Source organism: Trachurus japonicus, chromosome 3 (assembly GCF_045865225.1).
Source record: "Trachurus japonicus isolate A0001 chromosome 3, Traja_1.0".
Lineage (NCBI taxonomy): Eukaryota > Metazoa > Chordata > Actinopteri > Carangiformes > Carangidae > Trachurus > Trachurus japonicus.
Genome location: NC_140909.1, coordinates 39567684 through 39589003, shown reverse-complemented (window position 1 = coordinate 39589003; position 21320 = coordinate 39567684). Strand labels below are relative to the sequence as shown.

The window sequence follows — 21320 nt, the reverse complement described above, 5'->3', positions numbered from 1 at the left end:
AAAATACGGTCTCTGTGGGGAAATCAGTTTGTCTCCACAGTGAAATCATGTTCAGTTACAGCAATGAAAATGTTTTTATAAATGTCATCTGGTTTATTTTTCTTTGAATGGCCCTCGCCAAGGCTTCCACCATATGTGTTTATGTTTTTGGGAGGTTGTTTTCTCATAGAGATCAGATGGGGTCAGGAACTGTTAGACGATGGGACTTTGGAAGCGATCCGTCTCATTGTGTTCCGTCAAATCAGAACACGATGAGACTCAGCTGAAAAGTGAGACGTCTTTATTAGAGAGGTTCGCTTGGCAACCGCTCGACAACACAGTCAAGACATTCAGAAACGCTCACTTTGATGACACTGGAGATAAAATAAATGTAACATGAAATATTATAAAAATATTACAATAATTGAATCAAAACAAGAACAATGAAGTCTTGTCCCAGTTTTGGCTTCTACGTCAGAACAAAGCGGGGGGGTCACCTTCTTCAGCCTCCCCTCACACACCGAGGACTCTGGGAACTTTGTGGTTCTTGGTGCGAAGTAGGAGGTAAGACGAGCACAAGAGCAGCACCGGCGTGCCTTTGGGTCCAAGTTTACGTCTTCCCAGCAAACAATAACAGCTGTGGTGTGTGTTTAACCCTCATGTTGTGTTCATTTCATGTTAAACACTTTTGTGTTCCCGCCCAAAAATGACTGCAATATTAAGCCTCACCATACAACTGTAATCATACAAATATTATCATCATTTGTTTCATTAGTTTTCTTAATCAACTTAAGTTCTACAGGTTTTTAGGCTCATGCATCTGACAAATGAGGATGTACTTGGGTTCAGTTTTTTACACTAATCGTAGTTCCCCCATTCATTTCTAATGGCCGGCCATTTTACACTGGCACAACAAGAGTGTACAAAGTTGAATAAAAAGCACAAAGTTGTATGCAAATAAATATAATTAATTTTGTCTGTTGAATTCCTCTTTGTAGACAAAGTCATAGAATCTTAGGTCAGCCTGATCACATTAACTATATTTTTCAGAGATAAAACGTTTAAAACGGTCAAATTCGACCGGAACATAACATGAGGGTTAAACGATAGGAGGTTGTGTACGGGCGACAAGTTCACCAGAGGCCTGTACCATGAAGTGAGCTCAGCCTCATTGTCAGGGTTTGTTGCTAAACATAGTTGGACTATACCGCAACATGATGTAGGAACGACTTCAATCAGGTTTGTTCATGTTTAGTCTGATCACATTGAGCCCATCTAACAACAGTGAGATCCTTATCTCATATGACATGGATCTCATAATTATAAAATAATTGAATTTAATGGAAAAAATAAGCATTAGTCACATCAGCCGTGTGTTTACTGGACCTGATCAGTTACTTAATAAGATGTGTGTTCTGGATGTCAAATCACACGTCTACACGGGATGTCAGGTCTGTTCCACCACTGAGAGGAGATGATGCTGAGCTGCGGTGGTCTCACCTCCAGCTGCTCCGCTCACCACTAATCCAGAAGCACCTGACCTCATCTCCTGGATAAAATAATCAGATCATTTCTCAGTGTAACGACTGAGTCATGATCACAAGAAAATCTCTGTGTTGTTCTTAGCATGGAGTCACGTTGTGTTGCTGCCTGGCTTTAGAATATCACCGCTTACTTCACACCGCATATTAGAACCAGTGTATTTGACTATGTGCTTATATTCCAATAAATGTGACTGAATTATCTATTTTAAAAAAGTTATAAGGTTTTGGTGAAAAGTGGCTGCAGAAGTGCATGATATTTGCATCTTGTGCCCAGGTTGTGTGAGAGATTGTGTGTGTGTGGGTTTAAGATGAGGTTAATCAGGTCATGTGCAGCGTGATGAGATAAGTGCAGCAGTGGTATGAGACCATCATGTCAGCACAGACCACATAGACTGTACATCTTTATCAGACTTCTGGGGGTGAGAGAGGAATAAACATAGAAACAAACTGGTTAAATGTACAAAATAAGGGACAACTGTCGAAAAGAACACTTCTCCAAAACATAAATGGGACAGTGGATGTAATTGTGTTTGGCATGATAACATGTCTGTCAGACTGTAGCAGCTGAAATTCTCCTGAAAAGTCCTGGAAAGTCCTGAGAAATGATTTTAAGAAAAGGGTGGGAACCCTGCCCGTCCAAAAAAAGTCACTAGGTCAGAGCCTCCCATTGGATAATTACTGCTGGTTCAGATGGCAACAACTTATTTAACCCTAACTGATGCAGTCTCATTTCTTAAACAAGCATGTTAGAAGACACATCCTGTGGTCGTGGAGATGTTAATCTGTTTCAGAAGGGTCACATTATTGGCATCAAGCAAATAAAACATCTAAGGAGATTACTGAGACTGGAAAAATTGGGTTAAGAACTGTCCAATGCATCATTAAAAACTGGAAGGAGAGTGGGGAACCATCATCTTCAAGGAAGAAATGTGGTCCAATGTGACCTCAGAGTCCAGACTTGAACCCCATTGAGAATCTTTGAAAAATTAATGCAACTCTGAAAGGAAATAAATGTTGTGACATTGCAAAAGCTTATTGAAACAATGCCACAGCAAATGTGTGCTGCAATCAAAGCTAAAGGCGGTCCAATGAAAACAGGCAGTGTAACTAGAAGTGTTCAGTATGTGAGTGTCACAAACCATCACAGGTTAGTGTTTCAAAGAGGAGTGAAGAAGTGTGAGAGCAGTGTACAGTGCAGTAACACTGAATGTGTTGGTGCCAGAGAGACGATCAGAGGAGAACTGGAACAGAACAGAGCTCAAACTCAGTTCTAAAAGGTGGTTCTCTGGTGACTCACCCTGCAGAACACATGTAGATTTAGTCCTAACTGCAGCAGCCTGGGTTCAAATCCAATACGTGTCCCTTTGCTGCATGTCAGCCCCTCTTTCTCTCACACTGTCTCTGTAACACAACATAGTTTTAGAAGCACTAACACACAGGGTTCACATGTGTCAGGTCTGCTACTGACATCTCCAGTATTTCCAGAGTCAGTGACCACAGCCACAGGAAGCAACAGGTCGCTCACACAGGATCTCTGTGGTAAACGTCTGGGTCAGAAGACTCAGATCAGATCAGCTGTTGGCTTTGTGCTCTTGTATTTCTAGTTGTTGAAAAGAGAAACTGAGTGAAACAGGTAAACAGAGGCTGAACTGTGTGGACATGTCTGGAGTCAGGAGGGAGGGGGGCAATCGCAGGGAGTTTGGACAAAGAGGAGAGAGATAGTTGCTAATCCAATCCTGTGATCTACAGCGTATTAGACAGAGCAGGCCTCCCTCTGCGGACACACACACACACACACACACACACACACACACACACACACAGCACAGAGCGATGCTAACTCTTGCTGATTTCCTGAGCAGCTCTCTGATCCTCTTACAGCGTTGTAATATTGGCATCCAGCGCTCAAAACATTTCAATTTACGAGGTCAGGTGCTTCTGGATTAAAGTCAGCAAAGCAGCGAGGGGCTGGACCACCGCTGCTCGGCTTATCTCTTTTTAATGGCGCAGTAGAATTTATCTACTGGCTCGAGATCCCGTGTGGATGAATGATTTGGCTTTGGAGAGGACTCAGCACTGATCAGCCTCTGTAAACACAACTGACTGAACAGGGGAACGGGTGCTGCTCTCTGTGTGGTTCAGGTCACAACAGCCCCTGGTACTGAATTCACTGTGTCTGTTAGAACAGATTGTCAAGGCTTCAATGCTACTAAAAGAAAAGATGTTTCTTGTACAGTATATCTGACACTGAGCTGCCAGCTCTTTAAGGCCCGCCTGTCCACTCTGATGCCGACCAATCAACACCTTCTGCCCACATCTTGCTTCTTCGTATTCAGTGTTAAATGACGACGAGTGTTTAATCAGATCTCTCTCCCTGCTTCATAATACAAATAAACAGGTGTGTTGTCGTTTGCCTATCCAAAACTTCTCAGAACAATGAACTTGTGTGTGTGTTTGTGTGTGTGTGTGTGCACGCGCAGGTGAGCGGAGGACGGTTGTTTCCTGCATGAGGATCGCCAATAAAACCATGGAGGTGGTGAATGACAGCCACTGTCAGCTGGAGAACAGACCACAACCACAAGTACGCCTCTGCAACACACACCCCTGCCAATACCGGTGAGACACGCACACACACACACACACACACACACACACACACACACAGTAGTTTCATAGCTGCATGTTCTTTTCAGACTTATATAACATGGACTCTTGAGACTGTTAATACATTGATATAATACATTACATTGCATTACATTGCAATTTATTACAATGTATTAATATTATTTTTAATTGAATGTATACAGATTTAGGCTACGTTCACACTGCAGTTACAAGTGACCTGAATCCGATTTTTTCATTCAAATGTGACTCGTATCCGATTTGCTCTTGACAGTGTGAACAGCACAAGTCGCATTGAATCTGACATTTTGGTATCAGATTCAGACCACTTCCATATCTGGTCCTGAATCTGATTCAGATCAGATTTTTTCCAATGTGACCCCAGTGTGAACAGCTAAGGTGGAATTGATGTGGCTTTTACGTCACCTACAATGTTAACTCTAGGTTTTGTTTTAAGAAGCGGCGGCAGGACCACATACACACGCTAGACACACACACACACAGAGCAAAAAAAAATCGGCTCGATAAAACGTTGGATAATTTGACGTGCAGCGGCGTGTGTTTACAAACACATAAAAAAAGGACACGTGGTGTTAAACTTATAACCTTGCTGACTTTGTTTCTTGAGACACTTTAGGAGGTTTATTCCTATATAGGGTACAAACTCAAGTAATGGTAACTGAAACTAAAACACAGCATTTGGCTCTTTTCCTCCTCAGTAGCTGCTCAGACATTTTCCAGCTTCCATTTCACAGACATTTTGAAATAAAAGTGAAAATACTCATTCCCTCTATGTTTCCTGTACAACAGCGTCTGCGCCTAGCATCGTTATTGTTCTTTTGCGCATGCAGGTCGGTTTGGAACCGCGAACCGGTCACATTGGGATCTGATATAGGCCATGTTTTAGATGGTAATGTGAACAGCCAAACAAAAAGTCGGATCGGAGCAAAAAATCTGAATTGAGCATTAAGACCTGCAGTCTGAACGTAGCCTTAGATAAGTTAATAATACTTGAACTAAGTTCATAGGGAACACATGTATCAGTGAATGTGTCTGTGTAACAGTGTGGCCACTGCTCTGTAGCAGCTTGCTGGCAGATTTGTTGTTTTGTTTTCATCATGATTCAGTCTGTTTCCAGTCTTGTTTACAGCTCTACATAAACCATCACTTCAATAGTTCACACTATTTGTTTCTATATTATAAATGTTTTAACAGCACACCCACAGTGACATATTTAAACACTTCTTCTTTATGCATTAGTCGTCAATCCGGTGCCAGCATGTGATAAATGTTGTTACCCAAAAATGCAGCTTTTCTACCTCGGCCCCCAGAGTGCAGTGGGATCCTGAGTGTGTTTCATACGTCTGAATTTGGTGCTGATGCAGCTTCACAGCTTCATGCAGAATGCCACATTTCATCAGGCTCCAGCTGCGTCTGTCACCCAGTATTTATGTGGATGTTGTGACCATATACTGTAATAATGCTTTGGTCAGCTGGGCTGTCTCTCTCTCTCTCTCTCTAGATGTGATATAGTTTTTCTTCGTCACCTGAAAACAACCACCTTGTGAATACAGAGTAATTTCATACATAAAAGTCTTGTAACGTAGACACTACAAGCAAATGGCCTGTACATCACAAAGTGTCTGTTGGTGTTTCCTACAGGTGGGTGACGGGGGAGTGGGGTCCCTGCTCTGTCACATGTAGTAAAGGTCTTCAGCAGAGGGAGGTGGTCTGTGTCTACCACCTCCAGAACGGCTCCCTCATCCACACCAGGGACCTGTACTGTCAGGGAGGAAAACCTCCTGTGGTCCAGGGCTGTGAGGGCCGGCTCTGCCTCACCGTGTGGGAGGCGTCAGAGTGGTCCAAGGTATCTCACACACACAAACACACACCAGGTCCTTGTTTTCCAGCCGACCTTAGAGGAAAGTAGAGCCAGGCGATGTGGCCAAAGAATAAAATCTCTAAATCTATTTTTTTCACACATCTGATTTATATTCTTTTTTTTATTTATTACAATAGACATCGCTCATGCTGCCATACTCATATTTCACCAGTGTCTGAAGAGAACTCTGTGTTACTATGGTTTCCACAGACTTTCAGGGAAGAGGTGGCAGCTCCGTACCATGATTGCACAAGTTAAAGTGAAATTCAGTTTTCATTTTTACACACCATCCTAAACCATCTATTCAAATTCATCCATAAAATGGATTCATGGTCAAGGTCTTACACAAATGTTGAACTATGAATAATTAAATGAATAGAGTGAAATTGTCGAGGACACATTTATGAGGGAGCGTGCGCAGCCACTGTGAAGAATATCTTTAAACTGATGGTTTATTGAATGACTCTAGTGACTTTAGTAACAACAATAAATACTTGGAGCTTCTGTAAATACTCTTGAGTCCTTTGAGGAGGAAGAGGACAGGAGGAACTCATTAACTCCAAACTTGTAAATTAAAATGTTTTGGGGAATATTAAGCTTGATTTAGGAAATAGTGAAGTTTATGGTTATTTAGGTAAAAACAACATATTGAGTTTTGAGTTTCTGAGATTTTTTTTCCACACTAATATTTTTATGCACTGTTATTCTTATCTCTTGTGATTTAAGAATTAAACAATATATATAATATAATACAAATATATAATATTACAATATAATAATATACAAATACAAAACAAAATAACAGTGGAGTTATTTGGAAATACTGTATATGTTTAAATATATAAAATATTGAAATTATAATATATGATACATAAGCATCATGCAGTGCGTTCTGTGTCTTATGTAACAGGATTATTCATAGACAGCCAGACAGACAGACAGACAGACAGACAGACAGACAGACAGACAGACAGACAGACAGACAGACAGACAGCTTCAGGGAGATGGAGATAGTTAGGAGAGATGAAACTTTAAAATACCTGTGTGAACCCTGGTTCATTAACACTGCTCTGTTCTCCTGCAGTGTTCCTCAGACTGTGGTCAAGGTGTTCGCAGGCGGGTGGTAACGTGCACCAATCCTCAGGGTCTCTGTGATCCTCTGTCTCAGCCCACTCAGGAGGAGCCCTGTGAGGACCACTCCAGATGTTATGAATGGAAGACTGGAGACTGGTCCAAGGTACAGCTGTTTCCAAACCCCATGGTTCATGTACACAGTGGTGACCCTCTCAGGCCTGTTGAAGCAAACAGGCTCCCAGGTTCAGAGCTGTGCAGAGATCGACAGCCTTGTAAACATCTGACCTGTATAGACACACCATTTATTTATACTTGGCTGTTAAGTAGAACAGTGGTTCTCAAAGTGGGGTCCATTGACCCCCATGGGTCATTGAGAGTGTTCAGGGGGTCCCCAACTTTTTCTCGTAATTTTACCACTTTCTTCTAGAATTTTAAAAACATTTTTCCTCAACATTTTATCTTTTTTTTTCCTAGAATTTTTTAAAACTTGTTTTGAGAAATTTTACCAAATTTTTCTTGACATTTTTAAACTTTTTTTTGAGAATTTATATCATTTTTTTCTAGAATTTTAAAAACTTTTTTGATAAATTTCACCAGTTTTCTTTTCTTCTTGAAATTTTGTAACTTTTTTTGAGAAATGTTACCACTTTTTCCCAGAAAGAAGATGAAGAAGATTTTTCCAAAAATTCACACCAATGGCCCAAATTTGAATGTACATTTACAAAGAAAGTAACATTATTCAGTCTCTGAACAAATATTTGTGTATTTCTGGTGTTTTTGTGGAATGGGGGTCTGTGGTCTAATTTGTGTCAACTGAGGGGTCCTTTATATAAATAAGTTAAGTTTGTAAAGTTCCATAACCACTTAACTAGAAGATTAATTTAATGATGATTAGCAACTCATGTACCTAGTTGACCTCATTGTCTGAATCAGTCATTCTCCACTGTACCTCATGAATATTCCTCTGTGGCTTGGTGGTGTTTGCTGCCTTGTGCAGTGGGATAATACAGAGCTGACTGAGCTGTGCAGGTGGTCTGACACAGCAGCACTGCACCTGCAGAGTCATGTAAATGCTGCTTCATACCAGTTCACAAGACTGTGAAGCAGCTGCAGTGATAAAACAGCTGCCATTAACTCCCATGTCTTTTTAAATAAAAGGAATCAGATCTGATTCAGACTCCGGTGTTTACCCCCAGCAGTGACCTGTGGTGTCACACCAGCAGACTCAAGCTGGTTGAGAGTCTTGCTCCACTCCCCTCTGTGTAACTCGCTCATATATCCTGCCAATTCCAGAATTCTTTTCTTAGTATCAGTTTCCGCTGCCAAAAGACTTTATAAAGTGAAAGCAGGCTGATGACTGGTCCAGATGTACCTGCTCTCTGCTCACAGATTCCCTCTGTAGTGCTGAAAAATAATGATTCCTAGGACTAACAGGGAAAAGGCCTTCCCCTCAGCAGCCGTGAAGGAGCCCCATGAAACCCTCTAAACAGGGCGTCATCCTACTACAAGTGGAGGTCACAACAACTGCTCATCCAATCAGCTTCAGCCCTCGGGACACATCAGTCACTCACACCAAAACACCAAAATTGTGATTGCACTTCCTGCTTTATATGCAGATAAACAGGTTTTGTTTTGAGCTAATTGACTGCTGTCATTACACCATGCATCATTTAATACTGATCAGTCTTTGTATATTTTCCTTAATGAGCTGAAACTTAAGGCAGACTGTTGCTACAGTCTGTGAACAGTTTCTGATATTTTCCTCGCTGATGCGCAAACACATTCACCAGAGATTTTCTTTAATGCACATGATGAATCAACATCAGACACATTTTAAAGTTCATGTCACATTCTGCAGTAGAATGACTGATTCAGGGAGAGGGCTGCTGTAAGTAATGGACTTACACAACAGTTTGATGGATACACCTAGATATAACTAACAGTATAATACAACAGGCCTGCCGTAAATCCTCAGTTTATATTGAATCTGTCTAAGGCTGTAATTAGTGAAGCTGTTGACCTGTACTGGGTTATACTGAGAGCTGTGCCTAATATTTTGTCAGCCTTTAGTCATTTAAATGAGATACACTGATTCAATACAAACTGACCATTAGTTTTATCTGTGTGTCACTAATACATTGGCAAATGAGTGTATGTGTCACAGTTAATAATAAGGATTATTATTGTCATCATAACACTGCAGTGACATGAAAATTAGATGATGATGATGATACTGTAAGTGGAATCCAATAATTAAATATCAGAGGGATGTGTCCCAGATGAAATTGTTAATAATAGTTTATTATTCAGATAATGCCAAACACTCATTGATTCAGTTCACAGTTGTACATAGAACTGACTGTACTGAATTCAGTTTCCCAGGCGTTTTCCTGTTTTGTAGGAAATATAAACAGAGAATCACTCAGCTACCAGCAGCCCCCCCTGTGGTAACGTCCTTTTGATTGCCTGTCAAACGCCTATAAAAAAGGGATTATTCAAGGTCTGCTGTTTAACATAACTTCTACTACCCGCTCCTTGACTAAGCTAAGAAAAATGTCTTTCTGCAGTCTTTTGGCCAAACACTGAATTTTACAGAATGACAAGTCAGGATCAAGTCCTGAGTTCCAAATACAGGTCAAAGAGGCGGAAAAGACTTCAATAAGTAGTGGTAAACACATTCATACACCTAAATAAATATTTTTTTCAAAAATGAGCTTGCCCTCTCTAAACCACAGGAGCCACAGCAGAGGGATGAAAGCTCTGACCTCTGGTTTAGACCCTCCTGGGTGACGGCTGAAGATACTGACATTTTTTTTCAATTATACAAGATTACAGGATGCCACTCTGAAATCTGCCCTGTCACTGAAACTGCAGAGACTGTGTGTTTGTGTGCCTTTTCCATTGCAGATGCACTTACCTGTTGACAGTTGCATGCAGGTTTGAGGCCACACCTCCAGCAGAGCAGCCTCAGATCCAGACACAGTTTGACAGATTTAGATTGCAGGTTAACACAGTAGATATTCTCCATATGTTGGAGATGAAGTAGGAGCAGGTTTAGTGGTAAAGGTTGTCAGGACTAATAACTGTAATAATTGAAATGGTTCCAGGTAAAGTAGTTCAGTGATGTGGTCTCACAGAGAGAGTCCTCTGCCCTGCAAGGGGGGGGGGGGTCTCATGAAGCAGCTGCTTAGTATTCCAGGTTTAGGTTAATCCATGACTCTAAAATCAGCCGGTAGGTGTGAATGTGTGTCTTTCTCTTTAACCCATGTGACCCCACCCACCCACCTGTTGAACTTTCGTCTGCCCTTTCAGTGTTCGTCATCCTGTGGGAAGGGCCTGCAGTCGCGGGTCGTCCAGTGTATGCACAAAGTGACTGGTCGTCACGGTAACGACTGCCCGGTGACCCTGAGGCCACCGACCTACCGGCCCTGTCACCACGGGGCCTGCAACGAGAAAATCAATGTGAACACCATCACGTCCCCCAGGCTAGGTGAGACCCTCAGAACCACTGGCATGTTGACAGGCATCAGACAGCTGCTCATAGCCATGACAACCTGCTGCAGGGCCTCCTCTTCCTCTTCCTCTTCCTCTTCCTCTTCCTCCACCCAACAACCTCTGGCAGGTTTCAGAGCTCTACACAAACCAAAGGACTATTATAGAGCTGGGATGAGCCAGGATGTGAACAAGCATTTCCATAATTTAATTTAAAATAAAGAATTTTTAAATCAACTACTAATCCATCAATAAATACTAATACTTATATCAGTATTCACAGTATTCTATTAATTCAGGTAATAATTCAGCCAGTAGGCCAGTAGGAAAAGGAAATTAAAGTAGGTAATCTATTCATGAGTTGATCATTGTATACAGTAACAGCACACAACTTTCATTAAACAAAATATTTATATTTACATGAATAAGAATTCATATAGAATATATAAAATAGCTGAATCTCCGCTTCAGTTTTCATTTACTCTTCCTCTATCTTACACGTTTAACTGTTTGTGTTAACAGGTGTGCATGCCTTCCAGGGTGAGTGTGAGTGTGTGTGTTTTTGTGTATGTATATATGTCAGCCTTTCTCAAAAAGTGGTCTGCGGACCACTGGTGGTCCGTCAGCGACCCCCAGTGGCCCGCCAGGTGACATGGTAACATATCACGTTTCAAAATGTACAGTGTTTCAAACTGCCTGCGACATGCAGGTGTGTTGTTTTCAATACTAAGTGTGTTTACACACATCCTGCTGTGCAGCCTTGGTCCGAACCAGATGCGAAAATGATACAGTGACACATTTCTTAGCTAGTGTGTTTCGCATTCACACACGTTTGTTTTCACTCTGGTCCAATAGCGCACCAATGGCAGAGTATCATGTTTCCATGACAACTGCCCGGAGAAGACGCTCGGTACATCCAAAACCGACTTAAAAAGAAACTCTGAGAAGTGACGCTAAACTTTAACAATGGAGACACACATACAGCTGTACTGGCCAGCGAACTACGTGCGCCCTTTTAGCTCAAACACCAGGCAGTTGGAGCAGATCCAGGTCCGGCCGCGTTCACATACTGTAACAAACAGATCACACCAGAGTCCAACTGCGCACCCAAATGTGACTATTGTGTTCACACTGAACCAAACACACCAAACACTGCCTGTGTGGAAACACCATTAATCAGCTAGTATGTAAAATCGGAGATATGATATTGGTAAAGCTGTCATCTCAGGTTGTAATTTGTGAACTGCTGAAGTTGGCATTTTGTTTTAGGGGCTATGTAGAGTTAGTTAGGTGGTCCGCGGGTAGTTTTTTTTATAGGTTAAGTGGTCGCTGGTCTGAAAGTTTGAGAGACACTGGTATATGTTGACCTCTAACTTCAAAACTTTTATTGCTTCTGTTTGTTTGTAATAGCACTGAAAAGCTAGGAATAGATGGTGTAACTTTGGACAGATGGTGTTCTTTCAACCACTTGGTTCAATACACTTTGATTGTGTGACTTGTTGAAATCTTGTTGTGCTGACATCTTCACCTGTGAATCCTGACTCACTGATTCTCTCCTGCCCCCCCCCTCCCACAGCTGCTCTGACCTACAAGTGCATGGGGGACCAGTGGACAGTGTACTGCCGCGTGATCCGAGAGAAGAACCTGTGTCAGGACATGAGGTGGTACCAGCGCTGCTGTGAAACCTGTAGGGACTTTTATGCCAAGAAAATACTGCACAAGAGCTAATGACCAAACCAGATCTACTTTCCTCCAAATAACGACTCTCCATTTTGTAAATGTTTTTAATATTGTTAAATGAGAAAACAATTTCTATTATTGATGGAACTTTTTTTTGTATTTAAAAAAAAAAAGAAAAAGAAAATGGCAAGTACACATGTGTGTACATTTGAAATGGGCTCAAAAGCTTCTAGTTTTGATGAAGACTTGAAAATGTCCAACATTTCTTTTGCTGTACACCAAAACAAAAAAAAAGTGGAGGAGCCTTTGGAAAGCCAGTCCAGGCGACTTTATTGCACAGAATGATTGAAAATAAGTGCTTGATTTTGAAGTAGACTTTTTCTGGCAGGTCTATCAGACAACATGGGAGTTTGCCAGAGCCTCCCCCCTCCCCCTTATTTTTTAATTATGCTCTCCTTTGTATTGTTTCCCTGTTGTACTGTATTATAGCTAATTGTTGCAATTTCAAATACCTAGTAAATAAGTTTATGTATAGGTAAACTTATGATACGTAAGTATTAATTAAGTATACTGTAATAATATGTAAGTAATGATCAGGAGCCATGGAAAGATACTGTAGGATTACAGTGAAACCAGCTAATGAGAGACCCACTGGCCTGTCTGAGGACCATGGAGAGCCCATGTAGCAGAACATGGTGGTTTATTTTTTATCAGATAACAGTCCAATTGATGGATTGAACTATTTCTTGCCAGCAATAATACTCCATTTACCACTTAGATCAACCGTGCAGCTCAGTGCAAACATCTTTTTTTCTGTTGGAGTCATTTGGCTGTTTCAGTGCTGGTCAGCCGGACCTGTGACCTCGCATTATCGACCTGCTCAGTTGTAGGACAATCAAACTGATCTGAAGCATGCAGAGGCCTGAGAGATGAACTCTTCACTCACAAAACAAATCTTGAAATTCTTGGTTGTTTTTACATTATATTGACCACTTCACATCTCACCACCACGTCTGACAAAGACCCCGTTTACACTTGTCATTTCCAGTGTCTCATATCTGCATAAAATCCAGATGCTATTTGAAACACGTTTACACTTAGGCACATATGTGTTTCTCCGTTGGCCAGATCACTGCTGTGTTTACAGCTGGTGTGGCTTCATAGGCTACATGAGGACCAGGCTGGACTCAGTCAGGTCCAGTCGATGGTTCTGCACCTGAAGCTGTTTGGTAACTGACAAAAACTCCAGAAGAACTTCTGCACTTTAGCAGTTTACCTACAGTGATAACATTGAAGCTTGATAATGGTTAGGCTTCGATTAACTAAAGCATGAGGACAACTTGTGTGATTATCTTCTCCTATATACTATCTCACATACCTGCTCACTCACTGCTTTTGTCAGTCAAGTCCTTACATTCCCTTTATTGAAGTCAAGTCAAATTCCCATTTCGTTCATGCTGTGTACAGACATTGTCTTCTGCCTATACCAACACCACAGTGGTCCCCATGACAAATGTATCTGGAGGTGGTCACACATTGCAGTAGCTTCTCAAAATAACTGTGTCCACTCTGTTACCACAGTCTTTAACAAGCACAAGTTGACAGTAACTTCACTTTGTTTGCTGGCGTAGGCACAGTCTGAGAGATTTAACATTCTTACACTCCTCAAAAAAAGTTTGGAAACGTTATTTTATTGTATTGTATCATTGGAAAGCCTGATTAGTCACCTTTACCACGAGGTACAACTTGTAAAGATCATGCTTCCGTGGAATGAGCAGCACAGTTAAACCCCTGCAATTTTCCCCTGTTGGTATTCACTCTGGTTCTGAGCTGCTTGGTGGATTGGATTGTTGCACTCTAACACAATAATAAGAAAAAAACAACACATATTTCTACACTTTATACATTTGAATACAGTCAGGATCAGTATCAAGTGGAAGGTCCATACACAGCCACAGCAGCTGGGCAGCTCCTCCTCATGATGGCCACCGGCCTGGTCACATTCTGCTGTGGGATGGCATCCCATTCCTCAACCAGCTGAGTTGTTGAAGGTCAACCAGTGTGGTTGTGTTGGTCACTCTAGCATGTACATCACACCCAAGCTGATCCCACAAGTGTTCTGTTGGGTTGAGGTCAGGACTCACACCAGGTCACTCCATCCTCCCAAAGTGTGGAGGTCCTCTGTGATGATCCTGGCTCTGTGGAGGAGAGAACGTTGTCATCCTGGGGGTTGGAGTAAGGTCCCAGATCCTGGAGATATAGGAACGCCACTGACTCCAGAATCTCATTCCAATATCTCACTGCATTGAGATTACCTTCATCGATGACAAGTTCTGTTTTGGGGATTATGGAACATGTTTTTGAGTGCTACCCACCTGTTTAGCTGTGTTGCTCATTCTGTAGATGCATGATTCTTACAAGTTGGACCTCATTGTAAAGGTGACTAATCAGGCTTTCCAACGATATAAAATACAACACCAATTGGTATTATTAAAGCCAGGGGAGAAATGAATGACTGAAAAAACATTTCTGAACTTTTTTTTGAGGAGTGTAATTAGTGCGGATTTAGTCGCACATCACAATGAAGTTGGTGATTGCCACCATATAACTTGGCCATGGCCTGCAGGAACTACTCATTGCACCTGCAGCCTCTAGTTTTTGCCTCTGTCAGGTTAATATAGTAAGACCTCATCAGGAGATTCTTGACTAACCACTACACACAACACTATGAGGATCTTGTGACCAGCAGGGGAGGCTGTAAAGCAACCCGCATCACCGCAGTGTCTTGAACGTAGCTTCTTTTTTTTTTTTTTATCTCATAGCTTCCCTTGACTTGAGCTGCGTCCCATTTTTTGTCAGATCTACCAGCGCTGATCAATCTGACCAGTGTACAGACTAAGCAGAGATGATAAGAAGCTGGTGTAAATACAGAGGCCAATGATGAGGTGTCATCATTCATATGCATAGATACAGGTCACCTGTTAATCTCAGGTGGAAATGGGGTCTGAGAGCGAGAGCTTTATTCTTCACTGCTGTTTTCAGAAGCTTTTCTCAGCTGACAGTAAACGTTCAATATCAAAATCAACACTCAACATCATTGCCTTATCAGCCCTTTTCAAATAGCAACAGAGTTCACATGCGTGTGTGTTTGTGTGTGTGTGTGTGTGTGTGTGTCTTAGTGTGTGTCTGTATGTGTGCGGGTGTGTTTGTGTGTCTGTGTGTTAACACAAAAGGCCTCAATCTTCTCCGAGGGGTTGAATGGTGCTATCTTATGACCCGTTTCACTATTGTGGAATTCAGCATATTGTCAGTGATGGTCCTGTTGTCATTGTTAACAGTTTTCTGTTTTGTATGTTGTAGGGTTATTTAACAACATTGGCTTTTATTGATGAGTCTTTTTTTTTTTTTTTTTTTTTTGGCTGATATAGTGAGAATATGCTTAATTATTCCTGTACTGTACTTTTTTTTTTAGTTGCAGTATGTTTGGTACATAAACTGCCACTACACGTATTTTATGGTGCTGATTTGGAACTGAGTAAATAATCTGTTCATACAGGGATTTAACCATTTGTCCTGTGTTGTTCTGTGTAGTCACTATATTTTGTACTGTCATACACTTTATGTCTAATACTCGTCAGACCATTCTGAGCAAGAACCTGAATGATCTGATCAATTTTTATTCTATTTCAAATCTACTGTAAAGTGATTTTCTTTTATTTTGTTAAATAATAAATAATGTGATTTTACATGGGAAAACACACCTGTACGACCTACTATTAAGGTATGTGGATTTACCATTAAACCAGAATGCAGAACTGCTCTCCTCCTACTCTTCCTCACACAGCACTCCCACACACTAGTGCTAACAAAGAGGTCAGACTACCTATGTTTACTATAACTCCTCCTGTAAAGCATCCTGAAATTTAAATTTAAATTAAATTTTAAATTAAACTTCTATGAAGCTTAATTGTGAAGTATTGATTTATTTTAATTATTCATGAATGATTCATTATTTTTGAATATTTCCTTCTTGATCTTCACAGCAACTGAACAACCATGTGATTCAGCTTAAAGGGATAGTAGCATTTTTTTAAAAGTGGGGTTGTATGATCTACAAATAGCCCCTAAGTACTTTAATTGCAGTAGCAGACTCTCTGCACTCCTCCCGTTAGCAACGCCAGCCCATAGCCCTGCCCAGAGATTTACAACATACATTGTGGTGAATGGACCCAAAGAAACGGCCTATTTTTGTGGCCTAAAAGAGGTTTTACCTGAAAAAAAAATACACAGTTCCATTGTTCGCTATAATATAATTTTTTCCAGCCCCTCAAAGTGCAGGAAAAACGCCGTTTTTATTTGGAGCTAACCAACTGCTGATCGGCGGGCACTAACCCTGGGCGGATGGATACGTGAGTTGGTTAGGTCCAAATAAAAACTGCGGTTTTCCTGCACTTTGAAGGGCTGGAAAAAATTATATTATTGCGAACAATGGAACTGTGTATTTTTTTTCACGTAAAACCTCTTTTAGGCCACGAAAATAGGCCATTTCTTTGGGTCCATTCACAACACTGTATGTTGTAAATCTCTGGGCAGGGCTATGGGCTGGCATTGCTAACGGGAGGAGTGCAGAGAGTCTGCTACTGCAATTAAAGTACTTAGGGGCTATTTGTAGATCATACAACCCCACTTTTAAAAAAATGCTACTATTCCTTTAAACTTCAAACACTGATAAAAAAAAGTTTTAATTCTCTGGACAGATGAGTCCAAAATTGATTTATTTGGCCACGATCACCATGTTTGGAGAATTCACAAACTTTCAAACAGCATAAAACATAAAACATTATTGACAGGCTTTGGAACGGACATATACAGTATATTGTGTCTAAAATGTAACCAAATACATAATAGGTAAATAGGCTATATTGTAATATGGTACCTTTCATCTTTAATGTTTACATCTACAGTATCAGTGCTCTAAGTGGGCAGGTACGCACCGATTCTAGATTTTAACCCCTCGCGTACCGGGACTTGTCATGAGCTCATAGTACCCTGTCCTGCTCTTTTCTCTCTCTCTCAGCGATTCATGATAGTTACACTCCTATGACTACACTACATTACCCAGTGTGCACTTTTGTTTTGCTTTTACTAAAATAAAATACTCAGGTCTAAAATAATTTATTGTCTACTGGTTTGTTATGATAGAAACAAACACAAGAGTAGGTCATTTGATTGATGTACTTATCAACTGCATAGCTTACTTCTCTAATTTTCTCCATGTCTGGTGTCCATATTTTATCCATCTACTGATAGTTAGTGCCAGTTCAAGTTCCTATGAACTATGATCACCAGCCTCCTCCAGTGCAGCTACTGTACTTGAGGACCCACTCTGAAGACCTCACTTGGGAGCACAAACACCGAGAAAGGACTTTTCAGTAGGATAGAGACGCCGTCTATGAAGTGGGTTAACTTCAAATGACAAACATAGATTCATTTATTCATAGATGGATTTTAACAAGAAAATACTTGTTAAATTCTTTGCGGAATGTTCAATAAAACATAAAAAAAATAAAATAAAGTCAGCATCATGTTTAGATGTATCACTTAATGATCTGCTGGTACCGACCGCCCACCGCCTAATTTACCACCAACAGTTAAAAAAGGAGAGTACCGGCACTTGTTTTTTTCCACTTAAAACACTGACTGTAATATATATTCATCTATGTGTGTGTGTATGTGTGTGTGTGTGTGTGTGTGTATACAGTGTATATAACACAGATATGTACAGCAGGGAAAATAAGTATTGAGCGCATTCTCAGAAAATATTTCAAACAGAGCTATTGACATGAAATTTTCACCAGATGTTGCCAACAACCCAAGTAATGCACATATACAAAGAAATCCAAACATTTATGTCCATAAATTAATGTGTAATAAAGTGAAATGACACAGGGAATAAGTATTAAGGAAGAGGTGCAAAAAGGTATGTAAAGCCAAGAAAGCAGCTGGAGTCAGTATTTAGAAAGTCTTTCTGCCCCCTGTCAGTGAATATATCAGCTGGTTTAGTCCAAATTGACACCTATGAAAAGGTTTCTCATCACCAAGGTGTCACATGATGGGGAAAAGCAAATAGCCTTTATGCATGCTCACCATGCAAGACTTTTCTTGTCTGTAACAACATCTATTGCACGTCTGTCCGTCCTGGGTGAGGGATCCCTCCTCTGTTGCTCACCCTGAGGTTTCTCCGATTTTTCCCTGTTAAAAGGGTTTCCATGGAGTTTTTCCTCAGTCGATGTGAGGGTCTAAGGACAGAGGATGTTGTTACGATGCCATGTAAAGCCCTTTGAGACAAACTGTTTGTAAAAACGGGCTATACAAATAAAATTGCCTTGCCTTGCCTTGCCTTATCACTTCACTTATTTTCCCCGCTGTGTGTGTGTGTGTGTGTGCGTGTGTGTGTGTGTGTGTGTGTGTGTGTGTGCGTGCGTGCCTGTGAAAATGAAATGCATGTACATTCTAATAGACACATCCCTACACTGTACACGCACACACCTGTGAGATGTTACTGCATATTATCTAAGGACAAAGTCGTATTGTTTATCAGCAGAATAACAAATCTGAGTCGTCTCTGCAGCCAAGAACACACAGAGCAACAAATACCACTTTGAAAAATAATCCTCCCCATCAGTGACCTGACTGTTTTCTGTTAGATTTCTTATTTTCACTGTTATGGTGTGTGTGTTAGTTCTGTGAACTGTGTTTAGTTTCACAGCATGGAGACAGATCTGGGAGGACACTTGAGATTTTGAGGTTGATATTGGAAACTAGAACAGAAAAGTTCAAACTTCTGAGCTTGCGTAACTGCAGAGGTCACCTGGAGGACGAGAACACTGGCTTTGTTTTGCAGACTGGACAAGAAACAAACAAAAAGGCTGGCAGTAATACTAGATCTGCCTCGACAACACAGGAGAGACAAGAATATAGTGAGACAGAGAGTGTGTGTCAGTTAAAACGCAGACAGTTGTGATAGCATCAACAGGATTAATGAATATTGTGTAGGTTTGTGTTCTAGATGAATCAGTGGTTCCAGCCTCATCACAAAGTGAGCTCACTTCCCAGATGGCTCCTCATGGAACCATGCTTGATTATATACATGTAAGCTGCTAAGAAAACAACATATCATGTCATTTAAATGAGAGATTTACCATCTCAGTCTGACAACAGTGGACAGAGCAAGAGGCAAACTGCACTGACATATGTATACTGTATGAATCTATAGAAACAGTTATATTGCCATATATTATGTCATCTACAAGGCGATATATTAGTCACATCACAAATGTACTCTGAATATGTGGGTTTACATTACATACCCATAGTAAAATGTATATTAAAAGTGAAATGTATACCTGTATGATGAGTTTCTCTGTGATGTAACATGGTATGGTTGCAACATTTTATATTAGGTGGAACTATTTTCTCTCTCTGCATAGCAGTAGACTCTATACAGAACTACTCTCTTTCTGGTGAAAAAAAGAGGTCAGTGTTGAATAGCTGCAAGGACTGTAATGCTGAATCGCTGGAGCCACTTCATCCTGTCAGAGAACACTCAGGACACACATAACATTTTTATCTTCTTTGAAGCACAGAGGTTTATATCAACACTGCAACTTAAACGTAGCTGTGCTGTCCCAGAGGGCCGGCTCAACATCAACAGAGCTACTGCAGAAGTACCTGACTAAAATATGAATATAAATGATATATTCAATGAATTAAGTTGGAAATTCTGACTTCTGGGTACAACTGGGATGTACCATAATAGGAAAACTTGAATTTTGTAATCTTTCTTTGATTGCATTTAATTTCCAGCAGTTGTCTGCCTCCAGTTGTGCAAGTCTGCTGCCAGCTTAGTCAAAGTAAGCAATGCATTTCTCACGCTTGTCTTTGCTGTCTCATCTTTTTCTCCTTGCCTCCTCCTCCTGTTCACCTCTAGCATCTGGGATCTCAGATGCTCAGGCTCATGCAGAGTCCCTGGAACTACTGAAATGTGCAGTTTTTCAGTGTAACATAAATCCTTAAAGTAACAGACAGTTTCTCACTTTGACAAGGGTTCTATCAAACTGAGAAAAACAATGGTGTAGTCGAAAAATTGTAATTTTATTATGATTTACTATCTCCCAAGGGGTCATCATAACAAAACCGCAAGACTACCAGCCACATGACCCTAACAAAACAAAAACATATCATATATACAAATAAAATGACCATACATATATCAGAGGTAATGCTTTGGCCAGACACACAGACAGAGTTGAAATGCAGAGGTCAGTTCAAATGAACAGTATGCATCAATGACAGTAGGACTACAAAGTGTGCAGTCCCTGACGGAAAAACTCTGTCACAAAGGATTACTGACAAAGTGGTGTTTAGTTGTTGCAAAGCCTCACTATTTCCACACCAGCGGTATAAAAATATGATGATGATTAATTAGACTACATACATTATTTAACATTTGAGAAAGATCCTCTAAAGAAGCCCAAAATCTTACCACACTGACCAGGAAACAATGTTAAAAAGATGCTGGTTTGCTGATGGTCAAGCCAGTAGAACGAAAAAGTGTTGTGTGTGTGGTGGTTTCCCCAGAGAAATTGTTTGCCCACATCCTGCATGTGTCACACTTCTAGTCTACTTGCCAAAAATGAGTACCCGGAAATGTTGAGTACCCCAAAGTTTTATGTTAGAAATATATAGTATGGGTCCCCAGTATTCAGAAACTGCCGGATGCTATTGGGCAATTAGCACAATTGACATAATTAGCATAAATTAGCATAGTTTCCTATATGGGCAATATTTCAGCAAAATTGACTTGGCTGATCTGGGCAATATTGGAGTGGTTTTAGGGGTTATTGATGATGCTGAATCCATTTCTGACATTTTCAAAATTCAAAATGGCTGTCTAAACCGGAAGGGACCAGATTGAAATCCATCAAAATCGGCCCACTGGCGGTTTAAATCTGGTCACTACCGGTTTAGACAACCATTTTGAATTT

At 40.7% G+C, this 21320-nt stretch overlaps 1 protein-coding gene across 3 annotated transcripts in view; it reads left to right on the top strand.

The window, feature by feature from the left end:
• adamts17 (ADAM metallopeptidase with thrombospondin type 1 motif, 17) overlaps positions 1–13814 on the top strand; it is a 135789-nt gene extending 121975 nt beyond the window's left edge. Inside the window, exons 20-24 of one of the 3 annotated variants that reach the window (XM_085772580.1) lie at positions 4004–4139; positions 5808–6012; positions 7112–7264; positions 10414–10591; positions 12170–13814. In XM_085772580.1, the coding sequence (XP_085628706.1) occupies positions 4004–4139; positions 5808–6012; positions 7112–7264; positions 10414–10591; positions 12170–12321 (824 nt within the window). In that variant the 3' untranslated portion in view covers positions 12322–13814. The remainder of the gene's footprint in view (positions 1–4003; positions 4140–5807; positions 6013–7111; positions 7265–10413; positions 10592–12169) is intronic. The other 2 variants (XM_085772572.1, XM_085772586.1) reach the window with 2 other exon arrangements.
• The last annotated feature ends 7506 nt before the right edge of the window (positions 13815–21320 follow it).